General features: G+C 36.1%; 1 protein-coding gene across 3 annotated transcripts in view; it reads right to left on the bottom strand.

Annotated features, from left to right (window-relative positions):
• The window catches only part of LOC129417437 (kelch-like protein 29), a 108,480-nt gene that overhangs the window by 21,850 nt on the left and 66,191 nt on the right, over window positions 1-20,439 (bottom strand). For all 3 annotated transcript variants that reach the window (XM_055172100.2, XM_055172101.2, XM_073869892.1), the window contains exons 8-9: window positions 5,047-5,245; window positions 756-938 (exon numbers count right to left, since the gene is read on the bottom strand). In XM_055172100.2, the coding sequence (XP_055028075.2) occupies window positions 756-938; window positions 5,047-5,245 (382 nt within the window). The remainder of the gene's footprint in view (window positions 1-755; window positions 939-5,046; window positions 5,246-20,439) is intronic.

The raw sequence follows: 20,439 nt of genomic DNA, 5'->3' as shown, positions 1-20,439 counted from the left end.
ATATGCCTTTCTGGACGAATTTCAAAGTGAAAGTGTAATACCGCTAAACCGAATTTATCAAAAACGGAAGTTAAAAAGATTTAATTATTTATTTTAACTGCCTTTTTGTTTGATAGTCATTCTGAGTCTAATCTCTAACATAAATTCCTTTACAAAAACGCAATTTTTTAAGCTTTTTGCTCAAAATGTTGCATTTTTGAAGTGAAATATCCATATTTCAGTGGTTAAATCAAGTGGAAAAGTAAATATATAATGAAACGTTTTATCCCCATTTTGTTTGTTTGTTTGTTTGTTTATTGTTTGTTTGAAAGCAGAGGGTGTGTTCTTTAATTTGATATAATTTGTATGTTTATATATTTATAGAAGATAATTTTTGTGAAACTTTTGTTAAAATCACAAAAATGCAGGTGGGCAACTTTTCTCAAAAAGGCTGGCGGTGAATGAGTTAAATTGATCAGATTTATCAAAAATATGTAACTTTTGTGGCACTCTACATGCTACACATATAATATTCATCCAGGAGTTAACAAATTGCTGTTACATCTTCAAAAGCGTGAATCATTTATTTACCTCATATTGATTTTATCATAATAGCTTTGCAGCAGTATCTCATAACATCATAAAAAGCACACAGGCAGTCACAAGAGATGCCATCTGCCTTCGTAACATCTCTCTGAGCGTGACGTGCTAAATTTAAAAGCGTGGACCTGCGGGAGGTCGCATAACTGCAAGTGACAGGCTGTCGCTTTGATTACCCGACAGGTAGATATTATCCCCCGCCGAAATGACGGAGAAGAACTCGCGGTTGTAGAAAGGCAGGCTGGCCAGGGGGTACCACTTGTTGTTCTGAGGGTTAAAGCAAGTGACGGCTGTCAGCGAGCGTTGGTTCATGCCGACGACCTGCCGGCCTCCCACCAGCACGATCACCTCTGCTACACCTAAAGGGACGGAGAGAGAAACAAACATGGTGGCATTTACATGTAGAAGATCAGACCAGTTCAGACCAGTCTCACATAGTCATACTTTTAACTCTTGCCATGAAGTCTGCACAGCTTTGCTTTTCAAAATAAAACATTTATGCCACAATAGAGAGCTGTGGTAAATTATTCAATTGAACAGCAGGGCTAATCTGTGAAAAGCATCAAAGAAGTTAATGAGAAAGTGTGCAGGCTTTGTAAATACTTTTAATTACTTTCTAAGAATATACTTATGGTAATTGATCTACACATAGGTAAAGTACATTTATAGTGCCAACTTTCTTATAAACGCAGGCACCTGAACTAAATTTCAAGTTGGGAAAAGAGTCTAAATACTTATAAAAAATATGTATTTTTTTGGGTTTCAATAAAACTATCTAAAAATTCTTAAATCAAGATACATTTTCTTGACGAACAAAATGACCTAAGAAATAAGTCTAGTTTTTAGACCAAAAAATATCATATTTAAGTGAATTTGTACTTAAAACAATGGGGTATAAAACCTTGAAATAAGTTTACTTAAATGTAAAAAACTTTCCTTACCCCATTGGCAAATTAGTTTTGGGCACAAATATTATATATTATAATATATTGATATTTTTGGCAATTTTGCTCATCAAAAAATGGATCTTGATTAAAAAAAAAAATAGATTTTTGTACTAAGAAAAAAGACACAAATATAATGTAAGAAAGCAGTGTTAATGATAAAAATGAATTTAAAGAAATCCTATTATGCTCATTTTTACAAGATGTAATATAAGTTTTGTAAGTGGCCTTGGATAAAAGCGTCTGCTAAATGCCTAAATGTGAATGTAATGTAAATAGGTCTCAGGTGTTCCCAGGATGTGTCTGTAAAGTTTCAGCTCAAAATATCCCACGGATCATTTATTATATCATGTTCAAAATGCCAAATTTGCCAAATCTGATTCCTGTGAATTGTCTGAGACAACAGTATCTCACAATTGAGATATGGCGTGCAACTCACTGAGGGTGAAAACTATAATAATGTAGGACTGTCAGTCAGTGGCTGTGGGCGGGGCTTTATCAGTGTGACATCACATTAACAAGAGAGTCAAAACAGCATGTTTAATGAGACTGCATTGGTTTAAAGGGGATTAACTCTTTCCACATCATTGACGAGTTTTTACAGCAATCCACATTTCTGCTATTATCCACTAGTTGGTGCTCTAACACAAGTTATAAAACACCAAAGCCTTCACTGATCCAAAAACAGTAAAAACTCAGTGTATGTTTTGTATGTATCATCGCTCTGAATCTGATCTCTTACAAAATTCCTTTACAAAAATGCAATTATCTCAGTTTTTTGCTCAAAATTAGGAGAGGCCATAAAAAGAAATCAAATAAAGATAGAAATACAGATGGTCTGTTTCATTTGATATATTGTATGTTTATATATTTATTTCCGGGTTTTTTTTTAAAGGCATTAAACTTTTGTGAAGATCATAAAAAACTGGCACTGGCTAGGAACATTTAAAAAAAAAACTGGTGGGGAAAGAGTTAAAAAAGTGGATTTTTTTCATTGTAGGGGGGTTGTGTGGTGCCCTTTAAATGATTGTAGTATCAGGTGGCATCATATCAAAATTGAAAAAAGTGAAGGGGGTCTGAATACTTTCTGAATGCAGTGTATATTATGTCTTATATATATACTGTACTATAGTATCTTCACAGTACACTTGTGTTTATACTGTCAGTGCATTTGGTGAGGAATTAAAGCTTCATGTTGTAGATATTAAGAATGCATAACAGATATTCTCCCCATTTCAAGCATAGTAGCTTTTGTCAGGGACAAATTACAGATGAACAGAAGGTGTTTTCCAATTAAATATGAATATATGAAATATGAATACGTTTTCCTCCATGCTGACTGCACATGTCACAAATTCATGTGCCTGTAATTAGTTTTATTCAGTGATAGAAACACATTCACACGCAGTAAAAACCATATTAATGTGAGGAAAAGAAATATCTCAGTAGAAGAAAAAAACTTTTTTTATGAAAAAGGGATATAACAAGAGGCTAAAAACACAATTTTGGGGAGATAACAAATGAGGCTCAAACACACATAGTCTGACATTCAGAAAATAGCAGCATGTGCCAGAAAAGATCCCCAACATTATTACGAAGGTCTGCCTACAAAAATCGAATTTCTATTTAGAGAATAAGAAAGTACAGATTTTCGTGTGCAGGCTTTAAGCTCAGATATTTTATACATGATCTTATCATCCAGATTAAAATTCATGCCATACATCGTCCTTAAAAAAAAAAAAAACACTGACTTGGGGCAGGAAGGGTCGTGCCTTTGCAAAGGCAGAAAATTAAATGTCAACGTTCACCTCTCGAAAAAAGATAAAAATACGAGACTCTCGCCCGAAGCCTTCAAAGGCCAATGAAAATGCAGGAATGAATTACCTCTGAGAGCATTTATTGTACGGCAAAAATCCTTTTCAATATAATGATCTAATACACTGAAGAAAGACTCCAAGTTAGCAAGAATGAACCGAGGACACTGATGTTATTGTATATTCGCTTGTGCATATTAGACTTTATTCAGACTAAAAGAAGAGTAAAGCTTCACTTATCACTATACCAGTGCCGTAAATACTGAAAATTACATACAAGACAAACTAAAACAACCCTCACATGCACAGCACAAACTTTACATTCAGACACACGTTAACAGGTAACGCTGACTGGACTTCTGCTGCTGGTTATTTAGGAAACACAACAATAGAAGTCTTTTTCTCTGATCTTACACTGCATATGGACACATTACCTGCACCTGAGGATCATAGCTCAGGATTTGTGTTATTCTGTCTCCTGAGCTCATATGAGACTCCCGCTGTCTTCAGCTTTTTCCTACTGACTGTGACATTAGAGAACAGCAGCAGGAGGTCGATCCTCGCCCGCTTCACCTCCACACCACTGCACATCACAGCCACGGATTATGACATCAAAAGAATTCATGGTGCCTTCTGGATTTTAATTTCCCCAATGCCACTAAAAAACTGGCATGACCAAAAACAGTGGTGGACATCTTAGAAGACAAAGTCGATAGCACCAAAAACTCAAAACTTAATCTATAATGTTGAAGCTTTGGTTTGCCAACCTGTCCTGTTATAAATGCAAAAATGGTTTTGTTTGTGCATTTGCCATCTTTTATGCAAAGTCAGGCATAACTAACCCTAAAATGAAAATAAGTCATTTATTCTTTGTTGCATTTGATTGCAAACCAAAAACTGGTCTGTCTTTCTAACCTTTGGTCAAAACATGCAACTTCAAAGCTAAACGGTGCAATTACATGCACCCACTAAGTGACATTAACAAAAAAAGCTCATCATGTATCTGTTAAACAGGGGTATAACACATGAAGAGAGTATAAAAAGCCCTGCGGTCATTGGTGAACTGGGTTGTCCAGTATGATAATATTGATGTCTGAGTACACAAATGTGAAATTAACCCACTGGGTACAGCTCACTAATAAAGAGACACTGGTGCGCTAATGCATCTACCTGACACGCTGTGACTTTAATTCAGATCCTCGCCTCAAGAGCGGCTCTGAGGAGACATCGTATGAGATCAGGGCCATTTCTATTCACTGCATCTTAAACAGACATGGATAGATATGGACCTGGATGCTGATTGGTCAGTACAGTTCTCAAACATGTACTTCACGAAGATTGATCAACAAAATCATTCACTGAGTTTAATTTTCACATATTCACAAAATGTGAATGTAAGGTTTACCTTACACCTTTACTAAAGTAAAATCACCATAAAGCACATCAACAAAGGGCTAATTTTCACTCCATAATGTTGCTGTTTCAAAACCTAAATGAACCCAGAAAATGTTTATATCTGACCCAACCTTGGGATGAAACAACTCTGCATAGTTTAATTTATAAATAGACACAAAATATGAATCAAATAGTTGAAAATGTGGAGTGTTGTCATGAGTTCAATGCAGTAGACGGCTCACTTAATCTGGTGACAGGGATGTGCACGCAACTTGATCAGATGTAAGGACTTTATCTCAGAGAGATGTTGGTACCTGCGGAGAGTCGAGGGCGAGTTCTGGGCGTCTGCATCTCCTGACGGGCGTGAGGCAGCATGTGATAACGCTTGGCTTCATTGACCAGATCTCTGCAGGCCTCTGAAGATTTGATCAGTTCCTCATTGTCCACCACATTCAGCAGGTAACTGGGGTGAATGAAAGGAAGACGAACCACAGCCAACAGCTCAGACAAATGCTGGATACAGGACAGAGAGAGAGACCGAGAGGAAAAAACAAAGAAAGAAACTTTATAGGAAACATAACAACTTTCAACAACCCATAATACATCATAATAGTCATTTAACGATAAAGAAAGAAAAATGAATGCGAGCTGTAAAGAATATTGTTATAAAATAAAAAATCTGCCATGTTAAAAGCTGTTGCAAAATAGGCCATATATTTCACCTCGAAATGAAAATAATTTTTTTAATTTTGCATAAAAAATGTATCCTATTTTCAGGACCTAACATAAACCATAAAAAACATCTTGCGTAGTTTCGGTGATTTCACCCATAGGTTTGAGAAGAGCATTTTTAAAACTCAAAGTTGGCGGAGCCTGCCAGTAGCGACATCCAGATCCAGGGAGCAAAGCTGGATCTCTTCTCACTGCATTTTGGTTGGTCGGCAGTTTTACAACAAAACACGTCGTAGCTTAGTCGTAACTCAATTAAGTTATTCTTTTGATGGAAAAACAAACTTTACTTTTATATGACTACAATAAAAGTAGTGCCTTCAAGGTGAAACGTAAGTTTTATTTTAATAATGTTTTGGAGTAAAAGCAAACAATAACACTCATTTTACCAGAAGCAGTTTAATACTTATAAATGAATACCGAATAAATATGCATAATGAAATTAACAAATCTTGAAAGGACTTTAAACTTGTTTGAACGCGTCTTTGCTTATAGCCATTAGGAAACAGGTCTCTTTGGCAAAAGATTTACATTTCTTACAAATTTGCTAAATAAACATACATAATACAAATGTTGTGTTTATATATTACTTGTAGAGCAACTATCTGTGTAATAAGTGGGATAATGTTATGTTAATGTTATTACAAATTAAACCGTTCAGTGATATCACCCTGTCGGAATTCTGCCTTAAGTGTCCCTTACCTCCCCTTACATCTAAAAGTGATCATTGCTTACTAAATTATGAATCTTTCTCGACTATATAATTAAAGGTGCAGTGTGTAATTTTTAGAAGGATCTCTTGACAGAAATGCAAAATAATATATAAAACGATATCATTTGGGTGTAAAAAGACCTTTTTATAATGAATCATTATGTTTTTATTACCTTAGAATGATACTTTTTATCTACATACACAGAGGGTCCCTTACGTGGAAGTCGCCATTTTGTGCCGCCATGTTTCTACAGAAGCCCTTAACGGACAAACTTTTTTTACTAAGTTGTCTCCGACAATGGCATGGTTTTTCGGTGGTGGCTACCGTAGCTTCTCTATGCGTTTCAAAAGTGAGGGGTAAGCAGTGGACTGAGCCGTTGCTTGCAATTCACAACCTCACCACTAGATGCCACTAAAATGTACACACTGCACCTTTAATTAAACATAGACTTATATTGATCAAAGCAATCGTTGGTGACCATGGCTTGCAACTAATTATGCGCAGGAAAAATGCAAATTTGCTGGTTCATCTGATGAAGCAACGTATATAAAGTGGGAGGAGTTGGATCTGGATCCAACCTCGCACCCCTGGATGCCGTGTTCTGCATCTCATTTAAGGCACTTTCGTGTTGGCTTCCCAAGAGAGACCGGAAGGTTACCCCTTGGGACCTGGGCATTACAGTATTGATATTTATTAATCTGAAGATCACAAAAAACCTGCATATATACTGTATGTAAAATCTGAATATTGAGTCGCTCAGCTTTTATTTACACTCAAGAACCCATTTGTTTTTTTTTACTTTGATCTTGTATATAACAACACCTTAATGTCCGTGTGGTCCGAGCTGTTAATCCCCCACAATACATAACATACTCATAAAAGTGCTATCAGAGCTCAACAGAGGTTTATGGCTGCAGTTGTTTGATAACAGAGCGCATGAACAGCTTGACATACAGGTGATCCGTTCCAAATTTCCTTTTTCCTAATCGGTCAACAGCGAGAGGTTGTCATGGTGATCAATCCCAATAGGAAACGCTCCTCGTACCGCTGTATCCCCAAGTGAGACCTTTTTCCACATCATGAGGACTGTATACACAAAAACGACATGGACAACATCTGGTGCAACTCAATTTACTATTAACAAAACACATCTGCATGCAAATATAGACCATTTTGGTGGACTCTGATTGGTCTAGACTGAAACACATGGATCTGGCATTTCAGGTCTCCAGTCCAGCTGTCATGTGAGAACATGGTTGGTTTAGACGTATTCACATATATCAAGAGGACAATTTATTTAATACAAAAGACATTTGCACAATATTTCTGGTGGGATTTGATTGGTCTAGAAATCAAAAGCCCACCAGAAAGACTTACTGGAGATACTGGTGGCATTTTACTTGAGTCTCTAGTGAGACACCAACTTGAAAAATGTGCACCGTCCATTCAGACAGTTTATCAATCTGGCATTTCAGGTTGGAGCTCTAGATGGCTTATTGTATGAGAACGGATCAAATAAATGAAAAATGGTGAAAAAGGTGCTGCTAGCAATCTCACACCGTCCAGACTGCTGGAGAAATCCCTCTGGATTACACGCTTTCCTTCTCTGCCGAGGCAATCAAAATCTATCAACTGAATGATCTAGGAATCCAAATGCATCCCTGCTCACGACTCGACTGAGCATATCTACAATAATGTCAAGCCATGAGGGAACTGGACTACGGTGTGATGAATACCAGATTAGGATACAACTGAAGCTTTACTCTACGTCAAAAGATTTACGTGTGATTTATCAAACTAACTGTTTGAGAGCTGTTGCACGGCTAAACAGGGTGTCAGGGTTTTCAGGCAGAACCGGCAGGGTCAAATAACGTGGAAGTCTGGAGTGCAATGACTTTCCTTCTAATTAAAAAGATTGTAGTAAATCTTTTGGGATAGGGAATTATCAGCTAAATGAATCTATTCTGAGACTTCAGTCTTTTTTTGAGTTGGCTAACTGCAGAATACTAATAATTTGCCTGCACTTTAAGATATAATTGACTGTTTTTTAAGAAAATACTTGCCAAGACTGTATTTCAAGAATTTTTTTGTTTATCCCATCAAACGCTGAGAGATTCTTTGTCTCCATAAGTGGGCTTACAAGTGTGTGTCTATTTCAGTGTGTGTGTGCGTCTGTGTGCACCGAAAACAGCTCACTTTTACGTCGTCTTGCGCTCAAATCTTTTAAAATGGCTTGAATGTTAAGATTTGCAAGGTTTAGAAACACATGCCAATGATAAACATTCTATATAAGTAGTTTTTATTTCTAAACGATGTGTATTTAAGCGATTATTATCAAAGAGATTATTATCATTTATGAGTGATTTCTTCTGCTTTCCCACAAAGCATATTTTGTGCCTCTTCTGACTGGGTGGGCCAGCCGTCAATTTGGGCCAGTGCCACCCTAGCCCTTATGTAGCCTCGCCACTTGTACTTACACTTTAAATAAATCGCTAAATATACCAAAACACTGATCTGTGGATGCACTCTAAACATAAACTCAAATTTGTCAGATTGTCACACGCAGGTTTCTTTACTCAATATCTTTGATGGATACTCCAATTTAGGAGGAAGAAATTTGACAATTTTTTTCATGCTATCTGAAGTGAGTACTTTTTAAAAGATTGAACAATATCCCAGTAAGCAATTTTGATACCTCTAATGGCAATCCAAACACAGCCCAGACATCTACGATAAAACAAGGCTAGACATCTAACCACAGGCCAAAAATAAATGAAATGAATAAATGAAACCATACACCTTGTATTCACTGTTTACTTACATGATTGAATATCTTCAATTATTTGTGCTAAAAAGACAATTTTTTTAAGTGGTTTATTCATAGCCAAACTATATCAGGTGTCATAGATGGTGAAATGACAGCTTTTGCTTGCTGGGATAATACGTGTACAATATAAAAATATCTGTCAGTGACTGTTACGCCTATAATAGGTGACCCAATTTTTTTATGTCTCAAAGCGGTGCACGTTTCTTATGCTGTGTTCACACCAGCCACGGTAGAGGTGTGAAGCGTGAGTGATTTCAATGTTAAGTTAATGTAAAGACGCGTTTACGCATGTCTAAAAGTCTTGCAGCGCGAATGAGGCATTTGGCGTGGCGCAGTAGATGCAAATCCACCTCATGAAATGAATTGAGCATTGCTGCAGGAAACGCACAAGTTGAAAAATCTGAACGTTGGCGGAAAATCGCGCCAAATTAACCAATCAGGAGATAGTGACATGATTTCAAGAAGCGAGCGGAGTAGCAGAAGCCCCTCCCATGACACAAATTTCTGCGTGATTGTCTTGAATTACTAGAATTTCTCACGAAAATAAAGTGAGTAAACGCAAGTTCAAGCATCCAACATACGTGCAAATAGCGCGTTTTTGCCACCTCTACACTCTTAGAAAGGATGTGTTAATTTTTAACACAACTTTGTGCGTTAAGCTTTTAGCACATTATCCAGACCAGGATAAGCTTAATCCACGACTAGGCCTTAGTTTAATTATGGAATATAACTAGTTTTAACAAACATGCCTTACTTAAAACATTACCTGTGTGCATATTGAGGTAAAACAAGGGGCACTGATGTATTTTAAGATATGTAAGTGCAAGTTGTTTTCAGTTTTGAGAGCTCTTAAAAGTGTTTAGGTCTAGGACTAGTCTAATCCCTGTCCGAGAAACCGCCCCAAAGTGTAATTTTAACACATTATGTGTCATTTTGTGTTGATTTTGTATTAAAATAAAACACAAGTTGTTGTTTCAATAATAACACAGACATGGGTTGATTCTGGGACAATGCATTAAGTATATTGTCCCAGAATCAACACTAATGTGTTGTTTTTAACAAATTCATTCTAAGAGTGTACCGTGTTTGGTGTGAATCCAGCATTAGACAGTAAAGATACACTTGCACATCTGGTGAATGCTTTTATCCAAAGCTAATTTACAATGCATTTAAGGTATCCATTTACATATGTGTTGCTGGGATTTAAACCCAAGCTTTGCACTGCTAACATGATGCAACACCACCTGAGATACAGGAACATTTACAGTTGATGTATAAAATGACTAGGGATGCATAACGATTAGTCTATTTATTTATTTGCAAAATAAAAGTTTTTGTTTACATTATAAATGTGTGTGTACTGTGCATAATAATGATGTATTTTTAAATACACACACATGCAAGTATATGTTTAAGAAATATGTACATGTGTATGTTTATGTTTATATATATATAATATAAATATATATATATATTAAACATTCTTAAAAGTATACATATATGTGTAATTATTTTTGCATAATTATTATACACATATATATGCTGTAAACAAAAACTTTAACAAATAGATGCGATTAATCGTTTTGCAGCCCTAAAAATGATCTCAAACATTTTAGCATGTGCACAACACTGCAAATTAAATACCAGTACTATGTAAAGTCTTCAGTGTGTCTTTGTGATACCTGATAATAAATCTAATTTTTTTCTGCTTGGTCAAGGGGAAATGAATATTACTGCAACAGTTTAATACTTCATAATCCCAGATTTATCTGTCAATTTCTCCACTTAGACTGAATGTGAAACACAGAGCATCAGTACGTACAAAGTGTTGTCATGGTAACCAGGTACACTGCCCTCCGATTAAAGCATCACCATGTGTGTGTATTTTGTTAGATTGGCAGTCAAGGCACTACATATTTTGAACACAGTCTAGATATTATCCACAAACTGAATCTAATATTGTGCCTTCTAGCCAGAATCTCTGTGTCTCCAAAAACACACAAAAGGTCGACACGCATCCTCCGCTAATTCTGACTCTACAACTGCTTCCCAGAATACGCTGCATAATAGATCAGACTTGGTATACAGATGGTCAAATGTCTGGCTGTGCAAGACTGAATCAGGAGAAGACTAATTATGAAATGTTATCAGAAAGAGCAGAAACAAACAGAAATGCTTTCCTTACATCCCAGTAATCTCTGTAATATTTCATTTCATGGCCAGACAAGCTCGCCGCGTCCTCCACATTATCAAGTCGTATAATAAACAACAGTCCCCAAGGCAAGATGCTACATGCCAGAATCAAATTTGCAATGTTTATTCTGCTGCTTGTAAATATAAAATTTGTCTATCAGAGCCATAAATCAAAAAGTCGAGCTGCTCTCAGAGCGAATCAAGAAACAGATGCTAATAGATTGTGATATTCGGGAAACTTTCCCGGTATGTGCGTTTCTGTGCTCGAGGGCGCAGCGGTTTGGTAACAAAATGAAAAAACGAACAGTGTGCAGGAGAGAGAGAGAGTACATATACACATCAACAAACTCACACATAAACACACACACAGATCCGCACAAAGTCAAGCATGCATTAAAAATACATTAGATAAGGAGGTGCACACAGAGGGTTTATTCTTGCGACGGGACAGCGGTCTGACGTGCGGACGCTGCGAGCGCGCTTTGATGGATGGGGAGCAGTACAGGACTGAAAAGAAGACAGATTAAACATGTCCAGAAACACTTTTTTCTCAATGGAGTGTATGGAGAGATGCACAGCAGCAGTAGAGTCAGACAGCGTCACGTCTGTAATGATGCCTGTGTGCCGAGATAAAGCAGACTCACTTTGAAAAATGACCTGTGAAAAACCTCAGTCGCAATACTCAGCAATTGAGTTTCACAGTAAACCAGAGTCAGCACAGAGTTCAGCAAAGAAGAGAGAGAGAGAAAGAGAGAAAGAGAGAGAGAGAGAGAGAGACTGCAGACTACAGTCAAGAGAGGTGATGAAGTACGACCCATTATTGCTACTCAGCACATTTTCAAACGTAACTCACAGTTTTGTTCAGAGATTACATTTACATTCAGTCATTTAGCAGATGCTTTTATTCAACGCGATTTACAGCAGTGAGGAAAACACAAAGCTATTCATCTTAGGGAGGCAATGACATAAGAGAAAATCTACAAAGTTAACATGTAAATTAAGACACAAGTCTTTATGCATTAACAACAAATCTAATGAATTTCAAGATGTTTTGTGGTATTAGTTGGTTTGGCTCAATCATGCATTCAGTTAATTATAATTGTTAATTTGTTAAATATTACATTTTTTTAAATTCCAATTAAAATTTACTTTACAAGATGCCATCTCATGTATGTTTTCAATGCCGATCACATTATTTAATATGTTAAAGACTCATTCTGTTAATTATTGTGTGAATAATAAAGTTATTAATAATAAGTGTAAGGCTGCAACAATTGATGTAATTGATAGTAATGGATTATGAATTCTGTTGTCAACAACCTTTTGAACCAATTTTTAAAGGGGCCATGGCATGAAAATCTGACTTTTTCCATGTTTAAGTGCTATAATTGGGTCCCCAATGCTTCTATCAACCTAGAAAATGTGAAAAATCAACCCAGTAACTTAGTTTTGGTAAACCATTCTCTACAAGCACATGAAAAAATAGGTCGTTGAATTTGGCTCTCCTTATGATGTCATAAAGAACTCTTACACTGAAAAAAAATATTCATTACATTTAATCAATTTTTTTAAGGTAAGTGCTTGCTATTAATTTGTTTAAGCTACATTTAAACAAAAAAGGTTAGTAACTTAAAATAAAATATAAAACTTTTGTTTGGATGTAGCTTAAATGGATTGATTGCAACCACTTACCTTGAGAATTTATTAAATTCAATGAATCATTTTTTTCAGTGTATTATAATAATACCACCCATTAATCTGCAATATCCAACCACAGCACTGCCATTTAGTGCAGAGAAAAGCACAATTGAGTTTTAATTGCCACAAACCAACATCATTGTGATCAGTGTTTGAATTTCATCAGCTCGTTTGCATTTTAAAGCGTAACTAAACCCCTGGTCAGAGCCTGACTCCACCCACAGGCAATATTTGAAAAATGCAAGAAAAGTGGGCAGATCCCAACGGAGATAGAGGGGACGAACTAAGCTCGTACCAAGCATGTGGTGATCGTAACAAGGGCGTGGTGAGCTTGAACCTGCTTACGTCACGAGTTACTTTTTGGACCCAACATCCAATAGGAAAATTCAACTGCAGTAGCCACCGTTCAACCTGAAGAGGGCAGCACTCAGACGTTTACACCATATATTGTAGTATTGAAACACTTAATATCCAAATGTCAAAAAACTTACTAAAATCAATGAACAGCATTAATAAAGCATCATTCTTACAGATCATTAACTAAAAAAAGTTGGTTAAGGGTTTAGTTACTCTTTAAAGGACACACCCAAAACACACACACCTACAAAGTGGCAATTTTAACGTTATAATAAATTATCTATGATATTTTGAGTTAAAACTTCACAAATGTGCTCTGGGGACACCATAGATTTGTGCCATGGCCCCTTTAATTGTGTTTGGGCTGAACTGGTCTGGCGGATCTGGCAACTCTGAAGGACAACGATGGAAGCAAAAGCGCAAAAGAACACTGGTTAATAAAAGTTTCATTTGTCCTTTAATATAAATGAGTTTGTATATTTGTTAAATTGTTGTTGGGTTTTCATAAAAATACCACAAACTAAGCATCTGTTTTAAAGTAAGAGACAAATCCAGGTTTTTCTTATTAAAGGTAGGGATCTAATTTTGAAAAATGCTAACAGTAGCCGACTAGCAATGAAATCACAATCCTACCCTCCAATTCACATCGCCTTCCAAAGTCAAAACACATGAACATGCACAGATCAGACGGTCACATCTCATGTCTCATTAACCAGTGAGAAAACAAAATGAAAAACATTACCAAAATAACCAACATAAACAATTGGTTTACATCAGAATCATGGCCGGACTTACCATTGGGCTTGATTGGGCTTGAGCCCAGGGGCCCCGGCCAATAGGGGCCTCCGTGCTGGCTTGCGTTCGTTTGATTTGTTCAGTCGTTTTCATTTTTTATTTTACAGCCTGTTGGTTGGTGCGGAATTGTTTGGTGCTGCATTTAATTCGTTAATATATGTCAGTCATCTTGGTGCTGAATATGACGCGCTGAGTTTACTGCTTTTGATAGATGCTAGTATAATAGCGAATACGCGAAATTAGAGTCATAAATGAGCTTTACAGATAACGAGAAAGAGCAACGCGAAAATGAAGCGCTCCGTATGAAAGATTACTAGAGTAGGTCTTGTAACTCTATTTTTTCTTGTTTGTTTGTAATCTAACGTGATACGCAGCAAGTATACGCAGTATACCCACTAGGAAAGGTCAAGGATTTCCGTATACCCATTTAAAAAAGCGTGAAAATACTTAACAGTGTGTGACAAAACTTTGACACTTTCATTCATAAATTGACATCTGAATCACTCACCATTCGCATGCTCCACTTGCTACTTTGGCGGGTTGAAGCTCATATACAGTCGGCTATTTGATATTTGGTACATTTGACTTCATGCGGCACTGCGCGATCCGATCATTATATGAAATCAAATTATCACGGCGCAAAAGTGACTGTAAAGCAGACGGGGGTATTCATGTGGTTCAACAACAGCCAAAAAAAATGACATCAGAGTACCGCGAGAGTGATTCGGAAATCACACGGAGAAGTCTGCTTTCTAATCGCTCTCGCGGTACTTTGACATCATCACCAAGCTGCCTGCGTAGCGCCAAATTAAATCCAATCTGCTCGCAGTCTGCAGCTCACACGACACTAACCAAACAGTTTCTGTAGAAAAGTGAACGAGTGGAGCAGAGCTACGAAACATAACAAAATCCGGAGAGTTAACAACGCACATATGACTATGTCAACATTTAAATCATCAGTCCAGTTTATTACTTCATCTGGAGGTGAGGATTCACTAAATCATGGCCATGTTGATGTTCTGATGGTTTTTGATATAATCCACTAGCTAACCTAACTTTCCTGTAGTTTGTCTTTTAGCATGTTTGCTTGTGCTTAAAGGGGACATTCCACAAGACGTTTTTAAGATATTAAATAAATCTTTGATGTCCCCAGAGTATATTATGTGAAGTTTTAGCTCAAAATACCATATAGGTAATTTATTGTGGCATGTTAAAAAAGGCACTTTATGGGTCTGAGCAGAAATGCACCGTTTTTGTGTGTATCCCTTTAAATCCAAACGAGCTGCTCAGGTGGGCGGAGTCTCAAGCGCTCACGCTGTAGACATGACAGCATCGAGGAAGATTCTCTCATGAAAGAAGTTAGTGAGCGATGTTAAGCATTATATATTTGAACAAGTTTAAAAAGTCAATTATCTGTTTTATGCATACTAAATACATGTTTATCAGCAGATGGGGAACATTGTGGAATAAAAATAAAGACTTTTAGGTCTCATATGCTGCCAGTGTTTTTAACAGGCACAATGATTTTCAGCATGTTACAATAAATTACACTTCCACAAACACTCAGAAGTAAACTTTTTGACCAAACCACACGAGCACATTTAAATAATTTGTAATAAAACAACACGTTTAATGCTTAAACTTTAGAGAAACAGATCACATGACATGTTTAAGTTTATTGTGATTGAACATTCGCGTTTCTGTCAGTCTCTCATCTATCTTGTTACTCCTCGTATTCATTTGAAACTTCAGAGAAACATTAAACAACATATTTACTTATTGTGTATGATAGTGAATACGCGTTGTTCTCTTACTCTGTCTCGTGCAGTGCATTAATCCTCGTGTTCATTCATATAAACTTCAGAGAAACACATTAAACAACATAACTTACTTGAAAGCGAACCGTCGTGTTGCTCTCTCTCTCTCTCTCTCTCTCTCGTTCGTTTACTCGCTCTCTCTCACTCACTCGCTCTCTCTCTTGCAGGTTAATCCTTTAGAACGTTAATTCAATCTTTAGAAATATTAAAACTACAAGTTATAAGATTGTAGGCTCCTGTTTGTGTTTGAGGGAATACAAACGCGTCATGCTGTCAGTCATACTTTCTCTCGGTCACTCTCACTCGAGGTAGCTTCATGGTTGGATAGCGCAGTTGAAGGGGCGGTATCATTATATTAGGAGCCCTTACCTACGTCATGGGGGGAGCGAAATCCGCATGACCTATTTTTTCAAATGCTTGCAGACAGAGCCTTACCAATAAAAAGTTACAGGGTTGCAATTTTTCATGTTTTCTGCGTTGGTAGAAGCACTGGGTACCCAATTTTAGCACTTAAACATGGAAAAGTCATGATTTTCATGGAATGTCCCCTTTAACAGAATCACAGTTTAAACTTCTGAAAAGTGTTCATTTTTATATCTACGTTCAAGGTATTAATGTATTACGTTCATATCAGACGCAAAAATTAATTAATGATCATCTTCTCCACTTTGGTTTTTGGTGTCTAATATTACATGATGGTCTTGTCATAATTATTAAATAACATCCTAAAATCTTTTCTTTACACTGCACCACTTAGGCTATATGCACAAAATACGCTTGTTGATTATGTTTATAACTTTATATGGTGTGATAAGGTGAATGTTAATCAAAACATATCATTCTTTTCTTAAGCTAAGTCTAACACAATGATTTTAAATGTTGTTATGGGGTATTTTTTAATGTGCATGATTAATTTGGATTTGTGATATCCCTAAAATACATGATTTAATTTAAGACTGGGCTTATGTTCTGCTATAGAGATATAGGGGCAGTTTCCTAGTCAGGGCTTATCCTAGTCCAAGACTAAAATGCATGTTTAATCTGTCTTAATTTAAACACATATTGCACTGATATATCTTAACATATATCATTGCCATTGTTTTGTCTCAAGACGCACACCAGTAATGTTTTTGTAAGGTTTGTTTGTAAAAACTACTTGAATGCCCTTATATAACCTAGCAATAGGCCTAGTGCTAGATTGTCGGGAAACTTTCCTAAATTGTAGTTCTATGATATATTTTTTATTTTAGGTTGTTTACTGTATGTGCACTCTCAGAATATAGTTTACACAAGCTGTCACTGGGGTGGTACCCTTTCAAATAGTACACCTTTGTACCTAAAGAGTGCATATAATGGGTACAAATGTACATCTGTACCTAAATGGTAAATATTAGGACCCATTTAAAGGGTACCGTTCCAGTGACAGCTTTTGTACCTTTTGTTTTGATAGTGTAGGGCCCAAAATTTATTCAAGCCCAGGGGCCTCCACCCTGTTAAGTCCTGCCCTGATCAGAATTAGTTAAAGCACACTTTCGGTTGTATAGACGTAGTAACTATATCGTTATGTTAATCCGTAAACAAACACAAATTTCATCAAGGTCTAAAGTTGAAGATTTAAATGAGTTTATTTATCTTTGGCTAAACATCCCTGTAGAATTAATACATTTTGTTAATTGATATTTTGAGATTTAAAGAAGTTTTACTATTTAAAAGCTGCACAAAGGTTTAAAATATCAAAATCAAAAATATTATTTTAGTAAAACTCTGTAATGCATGAAAATTTTTCAGTAAATATTTAGGTTTTTATCTGATTAGTCGATTAATCGAAAAATAATTGCACAAATAATTGATTATAAAACAACAATAATAAAGTTTAAAGTCTGCAAACACTTTCTTAAACTACAACTAGCATAATTTCATATGTATTAAATAAAGGGGAATTACCACGTAAACTAAAATATCTTTATTTGGGTTTCCACAAAGCACCAACACTTAGCCACACATGAACAGATTCATGAGCAATATTGACAGATTCTACATATGAATAAACATCCATTCCAAAAGAGTCATCTGAATCAAAACAGCTCAGTTTGTGTCTGTCTAAAGGAAGACGTTTCAATGTCTGAATAACGATCATTTGTTTTTTTCATTTAAATGTGGCAGACAACGCTTTCTTTGGGATTTCTTCAGCAAAAGTATCCTGAATTGTTTTTTGCCATAACATTTCTGGTGAGCTTCCACAACACATTTGCAAGACAAAGAAACTTAATTCTTAATTCAATAAAAACACACAAGTATTTCTTTATTTCATAACCTAAATCTTTTCTTAAGAAGTTGTCTGCTCATGAAGAACTGTATAATGAGATCAAAGAGCACAGACCATAAAACTACGCTGAAATGAAAAACACATAAACTATTACATAGTGTAAAGTATTATAATAAATCTACCTAAACTAGCTTTCAGATTTCAGTTCAGTCCAATTAAGGGTTTGCAAAATAACATATTTATAAAATTAAAAACTTTTATCCAGTCTAAGGCGGGAAGTGGGGTTCCAGTCATGTCATGTTTGTTATGCTGGTATGGTTTGATGGTTTTTACAAAGTGGTACAGGAGATTTTAAACAAAACAGAATCAGGTTACTCTTATGGATGTCCTGTATAATAAACTGATTTAGAGTCATGCTCATTACAAACCAATCAGATGCGTTACTATTGGAATATTATTGATGCAAAACACAATCCAAAACTAAATCTGGATGAACTCTTTAGTTAACCGCAATGAACATTTGTCATTAAAACCATGAATCCAAAAATACTGTCAGCTTCTGCAGAACATAAAACACATAGATAGTATAGATTTACATTTGGGCAACCACAAACACCATCTGGTGTGAAATGTTTGAATGAAGACCAAGCTGTCAATCATAAGACATCACTAGCTGTTCATTTAACTCCAGCAAACTTGACAATACAAATTAACAGTCAACAGTGGGAAGCTAAATTCAGTAAAACTCAAAACACTCGGTATGAGACAGACATCTGCTGTGAGACAATTTACAGAGACATTAATACAGACCACCTGAGGCAAAAAGCAAACCAGCTAACATCAAAACATGAACATCATCAACCACTTTTATAAACACTAAACTCTTAATTCAGACTTTTATCAATTCAAAACTGTAAAAAAAATGCTCATATCAAGTTATAACAACTGGATTTTGCAATTCAATACAACCTACAATTTTAGTTTTGACCTGTGATAAGTTGACATAACTTATAAAGCAAGTTAACAACTTCATTTGTTAAAGGAATATTCCATTCTCCCAAAAGAAAAATCCAGACAATTTACTCACCACCATGCCATCCAAAATGTTGATGGCTTTTTTTGTTCAGTCGAGAAGAAATTTAGTTTTTTTTTTTTTTGAGGAAAACATTGCAGGATTTTTCTCATTTTAATGGACTTTAATAGACACCAACAATTAATACTTAACTCAACACTTAACAGTTTTTTTCAACGGAGTTTCAAAGGACTCCAAACGATCCCAAACTATGCACAAGGGTCCTATCTAGCAAAACGACTGTCACTTCCGACCAGAAAAACAAAAAATATGCACTTTTAAACCACAACTTCTCGTCTAGATCCGGTCGTGATGCGTGATGTGACCCCACGCAATACGTCATGACGTCAAGAGGTCACAGAAGACGAACGCGAAACTCCGCCCCAGTGTTTACAAATGTGTTGAAAGAGGACCTTTCCTGCGTTGTTGTATGTCAACTGATACTAATTAATGTCTTTGTGTAAGTTTATTGTTTACAATAGTCCGCAAATGTGCGTTTTATATATGTAACACGTGACCTCTCTACGTCACTACGCATTTACGTTAGGTCGCGCTGGACCAGATCTAGACGAAAAACCGTAGTTTAAAAGTGGATATTTTTTATTTTTCTTGTCAAAAATGACAATCGTTTCGCCAGACAAGACCCTTATGCCTCGTTTGGGATTGTTTATAGTCCTTTGAAACTCTATTAAAGTCCATTAAAATGAGAAAAATCCTGCAATGTCTTCCTCAAAAACCACAATTTCCCCCCGACTGAACAAAGAAAGACATCAACATCCCGGATGACACGGTGGTGAGTAAATTATCTGGATTTTTCTTTTAATAAAATGGAATATTCCTTTAAGTTTAAGTAACATAAAAATGTTGATTTGACAAAAACGCTGCTTTTTTACAGTAAACAGCATTTTCCTTCACAACAAACATTGCTGTGGTGTTCTGGGTGATTTATTACTGTGGACACAGAAAAACCACCACAGCCTTAAGTCTCAATGATATTCTGGTTCATCCTTTATTTCACATTTAAAAGAGGTTTCACATCTTAACTGGACCGCCAGGCAAAAACCCTTAGCAGGAAAATATTACACATTCAGTTGCATGCATATTCATGAAGTCAACAGATTGATTTAATATCAGTGTGTATTGTAATGCTGAATTATGTGAACAAAAAGGACTCATAAAAGCAATTAGTTGTGAGAAACAGACTGCAAAAGCCTCACAATACACAACTGTTTCAGATACT

This window comes from Misgurnus anguillicaudatus, chromosome 7, assembly GCF_027580225.2.
Source record: "Misgurnus anguillicaudatus chromosome 7, ASM2758022v2, whole genome shotgun sequence".
Taxonomy (NCBI): Eukaryota; Metazoa; Chordata; class Actinopteri; order Cypriniformes; family Cobitidae; genus Misgurnus; species Misgurnus anguillicaudatus.
The sequence above is the reverse complement of the archived record's forward strand: the minus strand, read 5'-3'. Positions and strand labels throughout refer to the sequence as shown.